The sequence below is a fragment of the Pimephales promelas genome, chromosome 14, assembly GCF_988280905.1.
Source record: "Pimephales promelas chromosome 14, fPimPro1.hap1.1, whole genome shotgun sequence".
Lineage (NCBI taxonomy): Eukaryota > Metazoa > Chordata > Actinopteri > Cypriniformes > Leuciscidae > Pimephales > Pimephales promelas.
In genome coordinates, this window is record NC_142782.1 from 1,810,001 (window position 1) to 1,827,245 (window position 17,245).

A 17,245-nucleotide genomic window follows, 5' to 3' on the forward strand; every position below is an offset into this window, starting at 1 on the left:
GGTCTGTCTGTCTGTCGATCTGTCTGTCTGTCGATCTGTCTGTCGATCTGTCTGTCTGTCTGTCTATCTATCTGTCTGTCTGTCTATCTGTCTGTCGATCTGTCTATCTATCTATCTGTCTGTCTGTCGATCTGTCTGTCAATCAATCAATCAATCAATCAATCTATCTATCTATCTATCTATCTATCTATCTATCTATCTATCTATCTATCTATCTATCTATCTATCTATCTATCTATCTATCGGTCTATATTTCTATCCATCCATCCATCTAGATTTACATAACAAAATTGTATTTCTCTTATAAACTTAATTTCTTTGCTTTTCATTACTGTAATTCTATAAATAGTGCAATCTACTATATTACATTACGTTGGGCGAATATTGGACAACTGAAACTGAAAAGTATTTTACTGGTTTCTACGTATCCTCTCGATAGTGGAATTGTGTTTATATTTATTGCAGCTTAAATGTTATTGAAACAAACTATTCAAAATATCTAAATTTCCAAAAGACTTGAGTAGCTTGCCCCACTAGATATTACCATCAGTCGTTGAAGATTTCTTTTGTAAATAGTTGTCTACTTCTCAACAACACGTTTGCTCCTGTTCATTTGCTTTTAATTCACTTTGCACTTTTTGACATCCGTATACATCCAGAAAATGATTGCTATTGTTTATGTTTAAGTGAACCGTACCGTCCTGGATACTGGACTGCAGATGATTGACGATGGCGGCGAGAATAGTGGACAAACTCATGATCTGAGCGCACTGACCCAGACCCAGAATAAACAACTCATTCCAGCATGCTCGTACCAGAGCCGTGTTACACTCCTGCCTACACACACACACACACACAGAGAGAGACATAGTAAATGTATTTATATTTAAGTTAAATTCTAATATTTTCTTCTGTTTTTTATTATTATTCTATGAATTCCTAGCTTTGGCAATATTGTATTATTTACAGCCATGCCAAAAAAAAAAAAGCCATTTTGAATTGAATTGAGAGATAGCACGCACAAGTACAGAGAGAAACCCTGCGATATAAATCTCACCCGAGAGCAAGGAATGCTGGGATGGAGCGCGCCCAGTGCATGGAGAGGAAGAGCAGGCGTGACGCAGACTCACAGATGTAGTGCACGTTCAGATACTCAGGCATCGGACTGGGCATCGTCAACTACGGAGAGAGAGAGAGATCAATCAAACACACTCCAGAAGAACACGTTTCTTTCATCGTTTACAAAAGTGAACAGTTTTGCATCAATACGTTCTCTAAATGTAAATGTCTAGGGGAGTTTTATTAGCTGCACTTCAGAGTTTGATATCCAGGTTTAGATGTCTGTTTTTTATTTTTTTATTTTTATTTATTTTTTTCTCTCTCTTTTTTGTGTTACATGATTTATGACATGATTTCTAAATGACTGACCGAAGAAATAAATAAATACAATACAAATACAATATCCTTAATTCATTTGGCAAAAAGAGAATCACTCTTCTCCCAAGCTCTATAAAATATGAACACGTTTTCCTGAAGCTTCTGGTCATGATGCACTAAAGTGATGCTCTTCTCCTCAGTGTTTCAAACGTCTACAGATTCTCAAATCAACATGCATTTACTGGAGATCCAGAACCACATCAAATATCAAGTCTCGTTTTCTGGGAAACGGATCATAATGAAGTGAGTTTATGATTTAATTATCCGTCAATGGACTTCATAACTCACGGACGGATGTGTGTGTTCTTGTTTTAAGCTTAAACTGAAACTCAAGACTTGCGTCTCAAGTACATGAGTCTTGATTTAAAGAGGTTTAGATGTCTGTATTGGAAAACAGGACACAAATACAGAGGAAGATGCCTATTTTTTATATGCACGCAACATTTAATGCAACTTTCTGCTCTGATTTAAGGCCTGCATAAGTGTACTGATGGATCGAACATCTGGAACATGTACTAAGAAAGTAGTTTTTCTAAGACTTAACACATTCTACTAACTATAAGTAATTTTTAAGCTACATGTCAACTAGCAGTCGTTAGAGTAAGACTGTGTAGCCCTCAAACCGTATTCACTTTATAGCCCTTAATCCTGTAATTGTGGACAAATGTGGGCACAAAATAAATAATTTTTATTTATTATAAATGTTATATCACTGTCTTCGATAAAATTTTGTCTATCCATTTATGGTGTGTTTTTTTTTATTTTGGGGGTATTTTTGAATTTATTTACTTCAAAAAGTATCATATTTTCTATGTAAATTATGCTTATTTTTATGTTTTATTTTTTAATTTTTTTAACTACATTAAAATATCATTCCAATAAGTTCTTTGAGCTAAAACCTAAAGATGAAGTGACTTTGCTGTCACCTGGTGTCTTATTTTGGCTTATTTTAGAATGCTATAAATTACAGTTTTTCCCATTCATTTCTATGGGTGCCCATTTTTGACCCAAATACAAGATTAAGGAGGTTTTTTTCACCCACTTAACATTGTAGAATTGAGTCAAAAAAAATTGTGTGTGTTCAGGAGGCAAACTTAGGAAAAGTAGCCAAGTCTCATACCGCTCAGATCAAGGGAAGTATTTTTAAAAAATAAATCAACATTATTTTGCCCACATTTATCTAGAATACGGTTTTAGGGTTAATATCTGCTAACACTGTATTTTGATGCCCCTCAACTTTCTACTGACTATAACCAACTTTGCAAGTAAAACCCTAACCTAACAGTCTAGTAAGCGGACATGTAGTTGGAAATGTCTAAAGTGAACTATCGAAATGAAGTGTAACCTTTTTTTTGTATTTAATTTCGACCGTTAGCAAAGAGTGTGAGAATGCCGTGTACACACCTTAAAGCTGACGTGTGTGTCTGTAAGCAGAGGTCCCTCGACTTCTATGAGCGGTGTGATCTGGTCCCTGCTGATCACCTGTATTGTAGCTCCGCCCCCCCCGTCCACCTGCGACAAGCTCCGCCCCTCCGCCGCATCACTGGGGTTCAGGGCTTTAGCCAGCGTGTCGAAGGCACTACAACGCCAAACATGTCACACAAACATTAATGCATTGCATTCTCACCTTGTTTTAATGGTACAGTTACAAATGAGCTCTTTATAAATTCAATGGTAACGTTTTGTGTGAGTAAACACTGATTTTGCATTTCATACTGCAAAAAATGCTTTTATTACTTAGTATTTTTATTCCTTTTTCCAGTACAAATATCTTAAATCAAGAAGCATTTACCAGATAAGTAAAAAGACAAGAAATTAAATCTTGTTTTCTAAAAAAAATTTTTTTGAGTTTTTGCATGAAATGAGAAAAATTAACTGGCAATGGGGTAAGAAAAATAATCTTAATTCAAATGGTAAACAAGATTATTTTTCTTACCCCATTGCCAGACAATTTTGCTTGTTTTACAGTTTTTCCTCAATTGTTTACACACAAATGATGGTACTTGAGACACAATGACCACAACATGCAACTCATGCACAACCCCCTGAACCACAATTCATGCTTTACACTCACACTGCAGTTCTAAAACACTGTTTTTCGAAACACTACAAAGCCTTTTTTGCCGTGTGAGGCGACATCTCTTTACTGTGTAAACACACATACTGCACTCATAACACACCGTGTGATTTCACTGGGTGAATCCTCCAGCTGAGCGTCTGTCGATTCTCCGTTACTGAGCGAGTCGTTCAGGTTTGCTAATGACGAAACCACATTAGCCAGCGTCCCCAGATCCCCCCGTCCTGACTCCGCCTGATCAACAAATCATTTCAGCATGAAAAACCAAAACAAACATAGAGATCCAGCTGCTCTGAACGATTATAATGTGCAAAATCATAATAAAGTTTCACAGCAATAAAAACCCCAAGACACAAAACACAAAAAAGACTGACAGACACAGAGAACGGAGATGTTTTTACTTTGTCTGTTGCTAATAGTAATGTGCCATCAGCCTGTATTAAAGGTTGTTGGATATTGACAAGCATCCCAGAGTCCAACAGCCTGGACCTGCACAGAGGATCAAAGCATGATCAAAACACATTCATGTAGCAGATGCTTTCATTTAAAATGTGTGCCTGAGAAATGAGAGAAATACACCGACTGCTGTACTGAAGCGCCACATTAAAGGAGTAGTTCACTTTTCAAAAAACTTTTGCTGATAATTTACTCGCCCCCATGTCATCCAAGATGTCCATGTCTTTCTTTCTTCAGTCGAAAAGAAATGAAGGTTTTTGATGAAAACATTCCAGGATTTTCTCCATATAATGGACTTCAATGGGGTCCAAATGAGAGTTTCAGTGCAAACTGTTCAAAGGGCTTTAAACGATTCCAGACGATGAATAAGGGTCTTATCAAGCGAAACGATCGCTAATTTAATAAATAAATAACAAAGTTTAAGTTTTATAAGTTCAAATGGTCGCCTTGCTCTGTTCTTGTGACTCTCCTGTTCGAACTCGTTCATCAAAATGTACAAATCTTTTTCCGAGTCAATTTGTTTGTTTCTTTCGTTGAATGAACCAAATGCCTCAGAAAAGGATTCGTTCATCAAAATGAACAAATCTTTTCCTGAGTCAATTCATTCGTTTCATTTGTTGAATGAACCAAATGACTTGGAAAAAGATTCATTCATTTTGATGAACGAGTTCGAACAGGAGAGTCACAAACGCGCATCACAGAACAGAGCAAGGCGACCATTTGAGCTTATAAAACTTAAACTTTGTTATTTATTTATTAAATTAGTGATCGTTTCGCTTGATAAGACCCTTATTCATCGTCTGGAATCGTTTAAAGCCCTTTGAACAGTTTGCACTGAAACTCTCATTTGGACCTTGAACCGTTTGGACCCCATTGAAGTCCATTATATGGAGAAAATCCTGGAATGTTTTCATCAAAAACCTTAATGTATTTTCGACTGAAGAAAGAAAGACACGGACATCTTGGATGACATGGGGGTGCGTAAATTATCAGCAAAGGTTTTTTTTTAAAAAAGTGAACTACTCCTTTAACTCCTTCACTCTAATTTGAATGATCTTCATGTAAGCTTTGTTTTGCAGCTAAGCGTCTGGTTTCAGCTAGGGTGCAAATTGTTTGTATTTGTGGACTCAGGTCTCACCGTGAAGCGTCTCTCTCAGAGATGAAGGTCGGTGTTGCGATGAGGGGACTTCGCAGGTCTTTCCTGATGTAGATCTTCTCAGTGGACGCTGCACAGTTGGCCGGTTTCTCTCTGGGAAGATCGATGGGTTTCCTCTCGCTCTGTACAGCTGTGGGAATAACATGACACACACCGTCAGGAGATTCAGGCGTTTCACTGCGCAATTATGAAACATTATGAACCGAGCCACATTTGTGCCATTTTATTTTTGAAGAGGTCCTATTGTGTTCATCCGTGTTTAGTGTGTGATCACGAGAAAGCTCCAGCTCTTCTCTATATGAGTGTCAGTGTTTCTGAACTGCAGAAACGCCTCCATTGTAGTCTTGAGTTTCTTCTGGGAACGAACACATCATAATATTCCTCATTTACATAATTAATGCGCAGAATAAAGGGGCGGGGCCTGGTTGAGTGAGTTAATAGTGTGTTAAACTGGCGGTTATGGAAAGGGGCGGGACTTTCACAAGCACACTCGAAGCGCTCGACCAATCACAACACACTGATCAAGCTGACCAATCAGAGTGCAGTGTGCTTTTAAGTAGGAGGGGACAGGAAGTAAACAGAGCGTTACTGACAGACTGGGAAGAGAGGAGCCGCAACAATGGAGAATAATCAACCTATTCTAGTAGAGCCCAAAAACAAAACCAAGACTTTGAAAAGGGCCTCTTTAAAATGTATTCTTGCACCACAAAAGTCGTAATTTATTTCTTCATGATAACAATACGCTTGAAAAAAACTCACTGTTGACTGTTTGTCAACGGTTCACAGATCCCTCAGATGAGCTCAACACAATATTGATGGTTAAGGGGTGTTAAAAAAGAAGAAGTACAGATCAAGTTAATACTCTCAGGCACATGATCATGTGGTCTGAATTGGTTTTAAACACTCACACTCCATCTTCATGCCCATCTCCAAGCACTTGCGGAGCCGGCAGAACTGGCAGCGGTTGCGGTGGTGTTTGTTGACCACACAGTCCTGGCCACTGCGACAGCTGTAAGTCAAACTCTTGCGCACACTTCGCTTGAAGAAGCCTTTACAACCTTCACAGCTGACTGCCCCATAATGCCTCCCTTCAAACACACAAACACACACAGAGACGAGACGCATCAATGAGGGTTTTGAGTATTGTGTGTCAAAATGGACTGGAGTAAGGGTGTATAAAAAAATGTAACGTTGAAGATATATATATATATTTATAAAACGGTTAGTTCCAATCCTTGATTCTGATTGGTCAATAGCTGAGCTTTATTCATGATAAAACCCGGCTATGACCGCTTCACCCGAAGGCTCTATGTATCTCTGTGCAACACTGCAGTTCATATGTTGTGTTTATTTGAGCTTTCATGCTTATAACACATTGGAGCGTTGTTGCTGGTCACGGTCAGGGACTATTTTTTCCAGCGGAAGGAAGGCTTTTAGTGATTTTACTTCATGAAAGTTGCACTAAAACATATTTTTTTAACTTTAATATTTTTATTGTGTGGTAACCGTTTTATAAAAGCAATAAGGTACTCGAGTCAATTGCTCTATTGCGAGTAACGGCTGAAGGGGTTACTCCACTTTGCCCTTTGGCCGTTACTTATTCACGATACACCACAGCCTCTCGCACCTTATTGTTTTATTCGCACTTATGGTCTTTACAATCGATTTAGGCTTGCAATGCAATGCAATTACTTATTAATGATCAATTCCTTAGTTGAGCACCCAATTAGAGCAAGATATTACTTTGCTGTGGATGTGCGTGCTTTGGCTTGCGATGCAGGAAAATGCTAATTTAGCATGCAATTGCCGTGCGAGAATGAGACTGATATAATAAAGCTCTCTCATATTTAATGTTGTGAAATGTGGCATTGGATGTGTGTGTACCTGAGGCTTTATCTCCACACACCAGGCAGTACTCTATAGACTGGGCTCGGCTCATGTCTGCCCCTTTACCCAGAAGCCTCTCCACTGACACTGCATCTGTCACAAACTAGCAGAAAAGGCAGAAGGATTACTCACTACCATTCAGGGTTAGGATTTCACAGCACAAATAGACACACACAGATCAACGCAGGGCACAGATAAGAACACGAGAGTATATATCCTACTGTGCAACAGTGGAAGTGTGTGATCTAGACCAGATTGTACAAAAACAACAGGCATTGGCACATGATTATTTAATATATGGATATTATATGTTGTTATTATTGCACTGTTTTATACACTGAGGTGCAAATAGTACCTGACACGATCTGCACCAAGTATAAATAGCATCTAACAACTATTTGCACTCAGTGCAACAAAAATACTGCCTTTTTCCACTGTGTAAATATAATTTAACACTCAAATACACACTAATGTAAAGAAAACACTTTTTCCTCCTCTTTATACTTAGTATAAATAGCATCTTTTGCTATTTGCATTTAGTGAAAATAGCGCTGTCTTATCAAAAGCAGAAGCTGGGAAATTGTGATGATTCAGCTTTTTATGATGGACTTTAATGTTTTAAAACGTTTTTTTTTTTTTTTTTGATAGAGGTTTTAAGATTTTTAATGTGTTTAAAAGAAGTCTCTTCTGCTCACCAAGGCTGCATTTATTTGATTAAAAATACAACAAAAAGTGTAATACTGTGAAATATTATTACAATGTAAAATAGCTGTTTTATATGTGAATATATAGTAAAGTGTCATTTATTCCTGTGTATTTTCAGCATCAGTCTTCAGTGTCACATGATCCTTCAGAAATCACTCTAATATGATGATCTGATGCTCAAGAAACATTCATGATTATTATCAATGTTGAAAACATTTTTATTTCAGGATTATTTGATGAACAGAAAGTTCAAAAGAACAGTATTGATCTGAAATAGAAAGATTTAGTAACATTAAGCACTACCGTTCAACAGTTTGAGGTCAGTAAGAATGTTTAGTTTATTTTTGGGGGGCATATAAATCAAAATAAATCAATACCTTTTCATAAAGGATTAAACAAATTGATTAAAAGTGACAGAAAAAAAAAACAAGTATAATGTTACAAAAGATTCTATTTCGGATAAATGCTGTTATTTTGAACTTTCTATTCATCATAGAATCCTGAAAAAAGAAATATACAAATAAATCATGATCTCTTGATCATCAGATCCTCATATTAGAGTGATTTCTGAAGGGTCATGTGACACTGAAGACTAGAGAAATGATGCTGAAAATTCAGCTTTGATCACAGGAATAAATTACATCTTAAAATAGAAAACAGTGTCATTATATTACAGTTTTTTTGTTGTATTTTAATACAATTGCGATTAATCACATCCAAAATAAAAGTTTATGTTTACATAATATATGTGGGTGCACCGTGTATAATTATTATATATATATATATATAAATACACACACATGCTTGTATATATTTAAGAAATATCTTCATGTATATATGAAGAGTTCAGATGCAAAGCCTCTAAGTGCCATTTGAAATTTTCTTCTAGAATGATGATTTTTATCAAGCTTGTATATTTAAGTTCAGTGATTTCACTTAAATGGCAATGATAATTACCTATTAATTGTTATTTAAATGAAATTACTGAACTTAAATATACAAGTTTGATAAAAATCATCATTAAAGAATAAAATTTCAAATGGCATTTAGAGGCTTTTGCATCTGAACTCTTCATATATTTATATATAATGTATATTATATATAAATAATATTTTTTTTCTTAACCCTTATGCTGCATTAGGGACATTTTTGGTCTTTTGCAGTTTAATTTCTTTGACCATTTTGGCTGTTTTAATGCAAATGGTATGAAATTTGGCAAAATTGTGACTTTTTGGATACATGTAAAAAATGTGATCCCATTTTGCAAAATATGTATAACACACACTGTGTAGATCAAATAGTAACACTCAGCACCATAAAGACCAAAAATGGCCCATTGAAACCCATTAAAACGTTGTTTAAATCTGAGGCTGTCAGTAATACATGAAACATGATTTTTGCACAAACATCCTTTCATTTTGAAGCAAAAGCATTATATTTGCATTATATAGTGATGACGTCACTACATATTTATTCCCTATGGGTGGAAATGCACCTTATTTTAGGCAATAGGCAATGTTTAATAGGTGGCCATTTTTGGTCTCTAACGCGCTAAGTGGGATTTTTTGCAAAGTGGGACTGTGATGATCCAAATCTAAAGTTTTCTCTTTGCATTTAGTTTATTGAAAATAATGGAATTTTTGTGTTTTTTCCTCTTATACAAATCGATGGTTTCGCAAACAAAACTGGTAATTAAAGGGTTAAAATCCTGAAATTGAATACATTTTTGGTAGTTATGATGAGGACTGATGCTGGTTAAAAGATTTAACTTGGTAAAAGTGGAAAATAATAATAATATATAATATTTTAGGCAATGTTTAATATGTGGCCATTTTTGGTCCTTAATGCACTCAACGGTGTTAAAAATCTAATGCAGCACAAGGGTTAAATATACATGCATGTGTGTGTATTTATATATACACAAAATAATTATACACAGTGCACCCACATATATTATGTAAACGCAAACTTTTATTTTTGGATGCGATTAATCGCGATTAATCGTTTGACAGCCCTAAATAAATGCGCAGCCATACCGATCCCAAACTAAACTTTTGACTGGTAGTGTAGTAAAAATAACTGTGTCCACAGCTGCAGAAACACTGTATACCTGTATCCGTCCGGGCACCAGACTGTCAGCGGTGGCGAAGATGAGCTGTTTGGCACTGGTGCTCTCCGGCGACGCCAGGATGAACTGCTGTTTGGGAACAGAGCTCGAGTCCAGTGCCGTCACTATCTGAATTTTTTGACCCGTCTGCTGGTCAGTGACTATCTGTGGGAGAGAAAGTGTGTGTGTGAACGTGTCTGTGTCAAAAAGTGTGCATGTGCGTGTGTGTGTGTGTACCTGTATTCTCTGCGGGGTCGTGATGGAGGGGTCAGTGGAGATGATCTGAATGCGCTGAGGAGAGTTGCTCATCACTGAGCTGTCTGACGGAGATGACTGTACCTGCAACACACACACACTACATTCATCTTCATCTGAGAGTCAAAGACAGTGTGTTTCCATGGTAACTAAGTGGTTCGCTTCAACAAAGAGCCCATCAAAACAATTGAAACATAAAACATATTTTCATATGCATTGAGCACAGATAATGAATATTCTCATTCACAGTTAATGATCTTATCTAGGCTACACCTCCCTGACAATATTTTTAACCCTTTATGGTGCAGAGTTGCATATTCACACTTTTATTCAGAAAAAGTAGAAAATATGTATCACTGTGGGAATTTAAAGGGCAGGCCTTAAGGTAGCCAATGATGTGCTGTTTTTTAAGTCACATGACATTTGAATGTCCCTCCAGAACCCTCTTTCCCGCCTGTTGAAGAAGTGCTCCAGAAAATGCTCTATTAACCTCATTTCGAAACATCTCTTCTCATGGGAGACTTAAGTAAATTAGATGTTTGTATTCACAAATCAACTTTGTCTAACATAAAGTTTACTGTTTTTCAGAAAATATCAATGTCTCCACATGGCGACGCTGTACCACAGTGGAATTGCTGTAATGTGTGTGTTTTTAGACAGTTAGTTATTTATTTGAAGTGTTTATTGTGGTATAGCTGTATTCATGTATAAATAGCAAACTGATTTCAGGCACTGTGCAAATCAAAATGTCTTGAATAAATACAAATACTGTGAACAAACACTTTGTTGCCTACATCAAGATGTATCGTATAATTGAGTAGCGTAGGCTATTTCAGAATCACTGTGTCATGATACCATCGATGTGATGGACACAATTGTATTGTAGCTATGCAAATATTGCTTGACTAACTAAATGCCGAAAAATAGCCATCCTTCCTATAATAGACCCTCTCCCATCACTCACCTCTGAAATCTGCTCAGTGCTCAATATCTGCTGAGCCAACACCTCCATATTGGTTGTCATGGTCATGTGAGGTCATTAGAAGTGTCTGATTGGACCGGTTCTGCATCTGCCAACAACACCTCCACCTATATGCCAATCAAACATTGATTATGAAGCACAGCCAAGCCAATATTTGTGTTTCGCAAGCACAACATAATATCCAATACTTAAAATAGGCAGAAAATGTTACGATTTTTCTGAAAGATTTTATCGGTGATTTGATCTAGGCAGGGGAAAAAACACTTTAGTCAAAATAGTTCACATTTTTAATTCCCACCGTTCACGAACGAAAGAAAACGTGTGTGTATCACAATCAGTATATAAGATCCGTGCATTATGCCTTAAAGTGACAGCAGCCTAATATTTCTGCTGCTTGTGTTTTTAATTCAGCAAAAAAAAAAAAAAAAATACAGTGAATTATTCAAATTTTTTATCTATTCTGAACTGTTAGATTTACCCGAAAAACAATGTTAATTTCATTTTCATCTTTGTTCAATTGAGTTTATCTGAGGTTTTGCTTGTAGTTTGATTATTTGTTCTAATTTGATTACAGGCTTACTTGACCCTAATGGTGTTTGAAATTTAAATGTTATATTATACTTGTGTAGAATTTTTTATTTTGCATTGTTCTTGCATTCCATGTCTGGTGAGAAAATAACAAAATTACTAGCCAATGGCGACTTGAGCGTTAGTGTGTCCATAGAGGGTTGGAGTTTATAACATTTTGCGGGGGGAAAAGTCAGAATTGTCAGATTAAAAAGTCACATTTACCTTTTTAATTTTTTTATCCTGTTGTGAAAACAAGCTTCCATACAACTGATCATATATATATATATATATATATATATATATATATATATATATATATATATGTGTGTGTGTATATATTTTTTTTATAGAAACCTTGTTGTATATAGAATTTTGAATTATTCCAAAATGAACTGTCCAAAAATATCGGAAAAAAGCTGAATTATTTGGGATAAATTCTTTATCAATGAATGTAAGTATATAAAGACACAACCTTATTTCTTTCTATTCAAAAGTGATGTAGATGGTTTCCGTCATTTTTTTTTTAAATTAAATTATGTGTATGCTTTGCTTTAGGTTTTCTCCTTCTACACTTACAAATGTCATTATAAATGTATATTTCGTTTATGTTCAATGAAAAGCGCCCTACCGCCTCATAGCGGAAGTCATGTCCAAAACACTAAACAAAATGGAGATTCTGGCGCAAAGCCAAGAAAGAAAAACACAACATAAAGGCTTGGTCAAACGTCCGTTAAAAGAATTAATACTCAAAACACTCATTATTACTCATAGCCGCAATATTCGTGTCAAGTCAGACAAATCGACCAAAATTAGTGAACACTGAGGCGAAATCCTCCCACTGAAGGACCCGCGGTGGCAAAGGTAAAAGGGTCGAGTTCATATGTTAGCTCTCATGCTAACCAGCTAATACTTCAAATGTATTAGCCATATCAAAATAATTGATTTAATTATACTTGTATACAGCAGTTGCTGTAGAATAAGTGGGATGTACCGGGCGATCTGAAGCATACAATGCTCGGGTTGGGCTTTTGTCGTTAAATAAACACACCAGCTCGATTGTTGACAGCTCGGATGAGTTTTGAGAACAGCTCAGGCCTGTTTCTCTGCAGCCACACAACAAGCTGCACAAATGGGGTTATTATTATTTTTTCACGCGAACGTTTTGACCAACCATTGTACGACATGCAGAAACGAAAAGCAGCTTACCTGTCATATGATCAGACGTATTTTTTATGCCTTCACGTTTATTGCACATTATTTGTTATTGTTTTTTACTCCAGTGAAAGGTCATAGTTCGTGACCCCGTTTGCCAGCGTGCGAGAGTTTCTTCTTGTCGGGCGCGTTCACGTGCGTCTGGAGCGAGGAGCCGGTGACGTCATCGTGTCTGTCTTCAACACGAGCGCGGATTGGTTGCTTGTTTTAGACACTTTATTCACAAAGATTTGATGTTAGATAACATGTGCAATATTTTTTTTATACCTACGGCAATCCTAAGTTAATTATGGGCTTCTGTTTTTCTTTTAATGCTTCTAGTAAAAAATAAATCAGGCTTGACCTTCATAAACATTGCCATTGCATTCTTTCTGCCTCCACACACAACAATAGCTACATTATTAAGAATATAATTCCTGTTTTGTGTCAAATTTCTCATTCATCCTGTAGATCTTGATTTAGAACTGTAGCATGTAAAACATTTTTTTAACTGATAGCAAGAATGAGAGGTAGCTATTAAAGGGTTAGTTCACCCAAAAATGAAAATTAAGTAATTAATTACTCACCCCCATGCTGTACCAACCCCGTAAGACCTTCGTTCGTCTTCGGAACACAAATGAAGATATTTTTGATTAAATTTGAGAGCTGTATAACTACCACATTGGCTCCTAAAGGACTGCCTCTTGACGGCCCAAAAAGTCAATGAAGAAAATGTTTAAATATCCCAAGTGACTACTGTGGCTCAACTATATGTTTATCAAGCGACGCGAATACTTTTTGTGCGAAAAAACAAACAAAAATAACGAGTTTATTCGACTATTTCTTTTCTTCCTTGTAGGCCAGAACGAGACTTCCTTATAGATTTCCACGACGCATGCGCGAGAATTGCGATCTAAGCTGGTGTAAGCTGGTGTGAGCAGATCGCAAATCTCGCGCATGCGTCGTGGAAATCTAAGGAATTCTCGTTCTGGCCTACAAGGAAGAAAAGAAATAGTCGAATAAACTCGTTATTTTTGTTTGTTTTTTCGCACAAAAAGTATTCTCGTCGCTTGATAAACATATAGTTGAGCCACGGTAGTCACTTGGGATATTTAAACATTTTCTTCATTGACTTTCTGGGCCGTCAAGAGGCAGTCCCTTAGGAGCCAATGTGGTAGTTATACAGCTCTCAAATTTAATCAAAAATATCTTCATTTGTGTTATGAAGACGAACGAAGGTCTTACGGGGTTGGTACAGCATGGGGGTGAGTAATTAATTACTTAATTTTCATTTTTGGGTGAACTAACCCTTTAATGCAACTTTATTAAATAAATCTATATGGTTATTCTATATAACTGACTGCATGTCTGTTTTACAAAATTAGATATTTCAGACATGCAGGAGAAAGGGATGAACTGGTATATAGCAAATAATGATTTTGTTTTTACAACATGGAATAAGGATTTGTACATGAATGTATAAACATGAAATCGTATCAGAGAATGTCTAATTGAAGAGAAGTGGCACTGGCTGGTTACTTCCGGTTTCTGGACCGGCTGCAGTAACACGTCTCTGTCCATGCGGGGGCGCTCGCGGTCGAGTGCAGAATGAATGGGAGTCAATGGGGTTTCATCCCCAGAAATCCACTTTTCTCAGGATGTAATTTTTTGTCAAGTAATTTGAAAGTTGCATTCAAAAGGGAGGGCTAAGATAATACACTCAGCTGAAAATTGCATTTTTAAGTTCACTTATCTGTTCTAAAAATCCGTTCAAAACTGTGATGACGTCACATAGAATGCTAGCGTGTTCAGGCCAACAACGGCCTAACCTGTAAGAAATCAAAAGGACGTAAGTACTCGTTCATTCGACTTTTGGCCTATAATCTATATTGAACTTGCGGAATCAACAATAAAATCTTTGTTAATTTAACGACAAGCAGGTGAAAGAGACACATTTAGCCGTATAGCCCCATAGACTCCCATTCATTCTGCTCTCGCCCGCGATCACCTCCAGTGGAATTCTAATGGAACTGCAACCAAGATGATACACAACGGGGCTAATAGGAAGTGCCAAGGCTCTCCGTTAGACAAGCTCTGATAGTATGTTTATATGGTATAAATCAAAAATGGTGCTGAAAAAAGGTGTTGAGCAGGGAAGACGTGGATTTAATCGCAACAGTTTATTTGAAACACAAGGGAAGATAAACCAAACAGGTTAGGCAGATTAAAATAAACCAAATGTGAAGCTAAAATCCAAACTAAACAATAAACTAAACTAGCAACGTAACAGCTTTACCAAAACACGTACAGACTATGACCAACAAAAGACGACTGAAACACAGGAATATAAAGGATAACAAGAGGCTAACATTTGACGCAAGGATGCTCGTCCTTTGAAACGAAACGTACATACGTTTAGATGTAATTTTATATATAGTTATGTTTATTTAATATAATTTTAAAAAGAAGCATAAACACAACAAGGGGTGTCTGTTTTATCTGTTTTTGTGACTAACGTTTCATTAGTATAACCATGGAGTATAAAATTCAATATAAATTCTCGCTATTGCATTGGACTCTACAATTGGCGGAAGTTATCGAGCATCCTTACACCTTCACCGGAAATACCGTCGTGCATAGAGCCCACAGGACACAGAAGTGGGTAATCAATAACCATGGTAACACACAAACAATGGTAACTATAGAAACACAAGGAAACCAGGAACTAAACACTATTATTCAGCAAGGAACAACAAAACTATGACGGAAAGAATGGGAGAATAAAGGCAGATAATATTTTTCACTTTAACTTTTTTTTTTTTGATTCTCAAGCAGTCACTCTTTATTCCAACTACACTACTTTATTCCTGCCAAAAATAACAGTTCAGTCACTACATGTTTCCATCCACCTATTTTACGTCAATTTTTGGATATCACAAAAAAAAAAAAAACGCTGGAGATGCACGTACATTTTACAAATGTGCACTGTGCACAAAACAAAAATTGTGTACGTGCTCAATTGAGGCAGATTTTCAGGAAACACAGGACGAGGTGTAATTAAGTGCAAGCGCGTAACAGGAAAATGTACTTGACCTTGGCAGTGTGGTTGTTACAGTGGAGTTTTCGGGTGGCCATCCTCCCTTTATGGGTGATTCGCGGGACACGTAGTGATGTTTTTTTTCCGTATATTTACCACAAATCCTTTAATGCGCAACAAAATAACAGGGTTGGTTGTATCATTTCTAATGAACTGTTACCACTAAGTTAACAGTCATAATTTAGCTAACTGTTTTGGCATGAGGGTTTGAAGTCAGCATGGATGCAGAGCATTACTTTAGACTAGAGAAATAGCTACTTTGTAAGTCAAATAACTGTATGATGATTGCTGGGCACAAAATAATTGCGGTCATTTCTTTTTACTTTCCTTCCTGAAGGAAAGAAAGGTTTTTTTTGGTCATAAAATGTACAATGTTGCTCAGTCACATCATGCCACTTCTCCTGTGAGCTCAAACGGGTGACGCTAGTGTATGATGATATTGATGACATAACCACAGCTCTTTCTGACTTGATACAACTGATCACATGTTACAACACTCCCTGGTCTCGCCTTTATGCATATAAAATTTAAAACTTAGATGTTTTGGAAAACGAAGCTAATCAATTGTTTTAAAGGGGTGGTATGCCCCTTTTTACAAGATGTAAAACAACTCTCTGATGTCCCTGCATGTGAAGTTTTAGCTCAAAATACCCCACAGATCATTTTTATAGCATATAAAAATTGTCCTTTTTTGAGGGTGTGCAAAAACGCATCGTTTTGTGTGTGTCCCTTTAAATGCAAATGAGCTGCTCCTCCGGCGCAGAGGGTGGAGCTTTAAGAGCTTGTGTGTGTCCCTTTAAATGCAAATGAGCTGCTGCTTCCCAGCGCAGAGGGCGGAGCTTTAAAGGTCCCAGATGTAAAATAAGTCTATGATGTCCCCAGAATGTGTATGTGAAGTTTCAGCTCTAAATACCTAACATATCATTTTTTTACAGCATGTTTAAATTGTAATTTTTGTGGATCAGAAAAAGTGTGTGCCCTTTAAATGCAAATGAGCTGCTGCTGCTGCCGGCACAGGGGGCGGAGCTTCGTGAGCTCGCGCTCAGTCTCTCAGGACGATTTCATCTCACAGAATGACGATAATATCAGAAACTCTCAGTAACGGTGTTCATTTCCATTCGGACAATAATGCCTACAGAGTCAGAGTGCTGTATAGAGATGGAACAGGTATAGTTTAGTACTTTAATTACGGTTATTATAACGTAATTTGTCATCTGCTGCTTGTATGTATCCATTATTTATTAATAGCCTACAAGTCTGCTGTTTCGGACCAGGTCCGAATGATGATCAAACATATACTGATGAGTTTAATAAAGTTTATTGTA

General features: G+C 36.8%; 1 protein-coding gene and 1 long non-coding RNA gene across 3 annotated transcripts in view; both read right to left on the reverse strand.

Annotated features, from left to right (window-relative positions):
- nr2c2 (nuclear receptor subfamily 2, group C, member 2) overlaps nt 1-12,996 on the reverse strand; it is a 22,051-nt gene extending 9,055 nt beyond the window's left edge. For both annotated transcript variants that reach the window (XM_039674801.2, XM_039674800.2), the window contains exons 1-12: nt 12,839-12,996; nt 11,045-11,169; nt 10,063-10,164; nt 9,829-9,990; nt 7,011-7,116; nt 6,035-6,214; nt 5,109-5,256; nt 3,916-4,003; nt 3,618-3,748; nt 2,842-3,016; nt 1,058-1,179; nt 698-837 (exon numbers count right to left, since the gene is read on the reverse strand). In XM_039674801.2, the coding sequence (XP_039530735.2) occupies nt 698-837; nt 1,058-1,179; nt 2,842-3,016; nt 3,618-3,748; nt 3,916-4,003; nt 5,109-5,256; nt 6,035-6,214; nt 7,011-7,116; nt 9,829-9,990; nt 10,063-10,164; nt 11,045-11,110 (1,420 nt within the window). In that variant the 5' untranslated portion in view covers nt 11,111-11,169; nt 12,839-12,996. The remainder of the gene's footprint in view (nt 1-697; nt 838-1,057; nt 1,180-2,841; nt 3,017-3,617; nt 3,749-3,915; nt 4,004-5,108; nt 5,257-6,034; nt 6,215-7,010; nt 7,117-9,828; nt 9,991-10,062; nt 10,165-11,044; nt 11,170-12,838) is intronic.
- The window catches only part of LOC148973614 (uncharacterized), a 543,652-nt gene that overhangs the window by 73,599 nt on the left and 452,808 nt on the right, over nt 1-17,245 (reverse strand). The gene's annotated exons all lie outside the window — the stretch shown is intronic.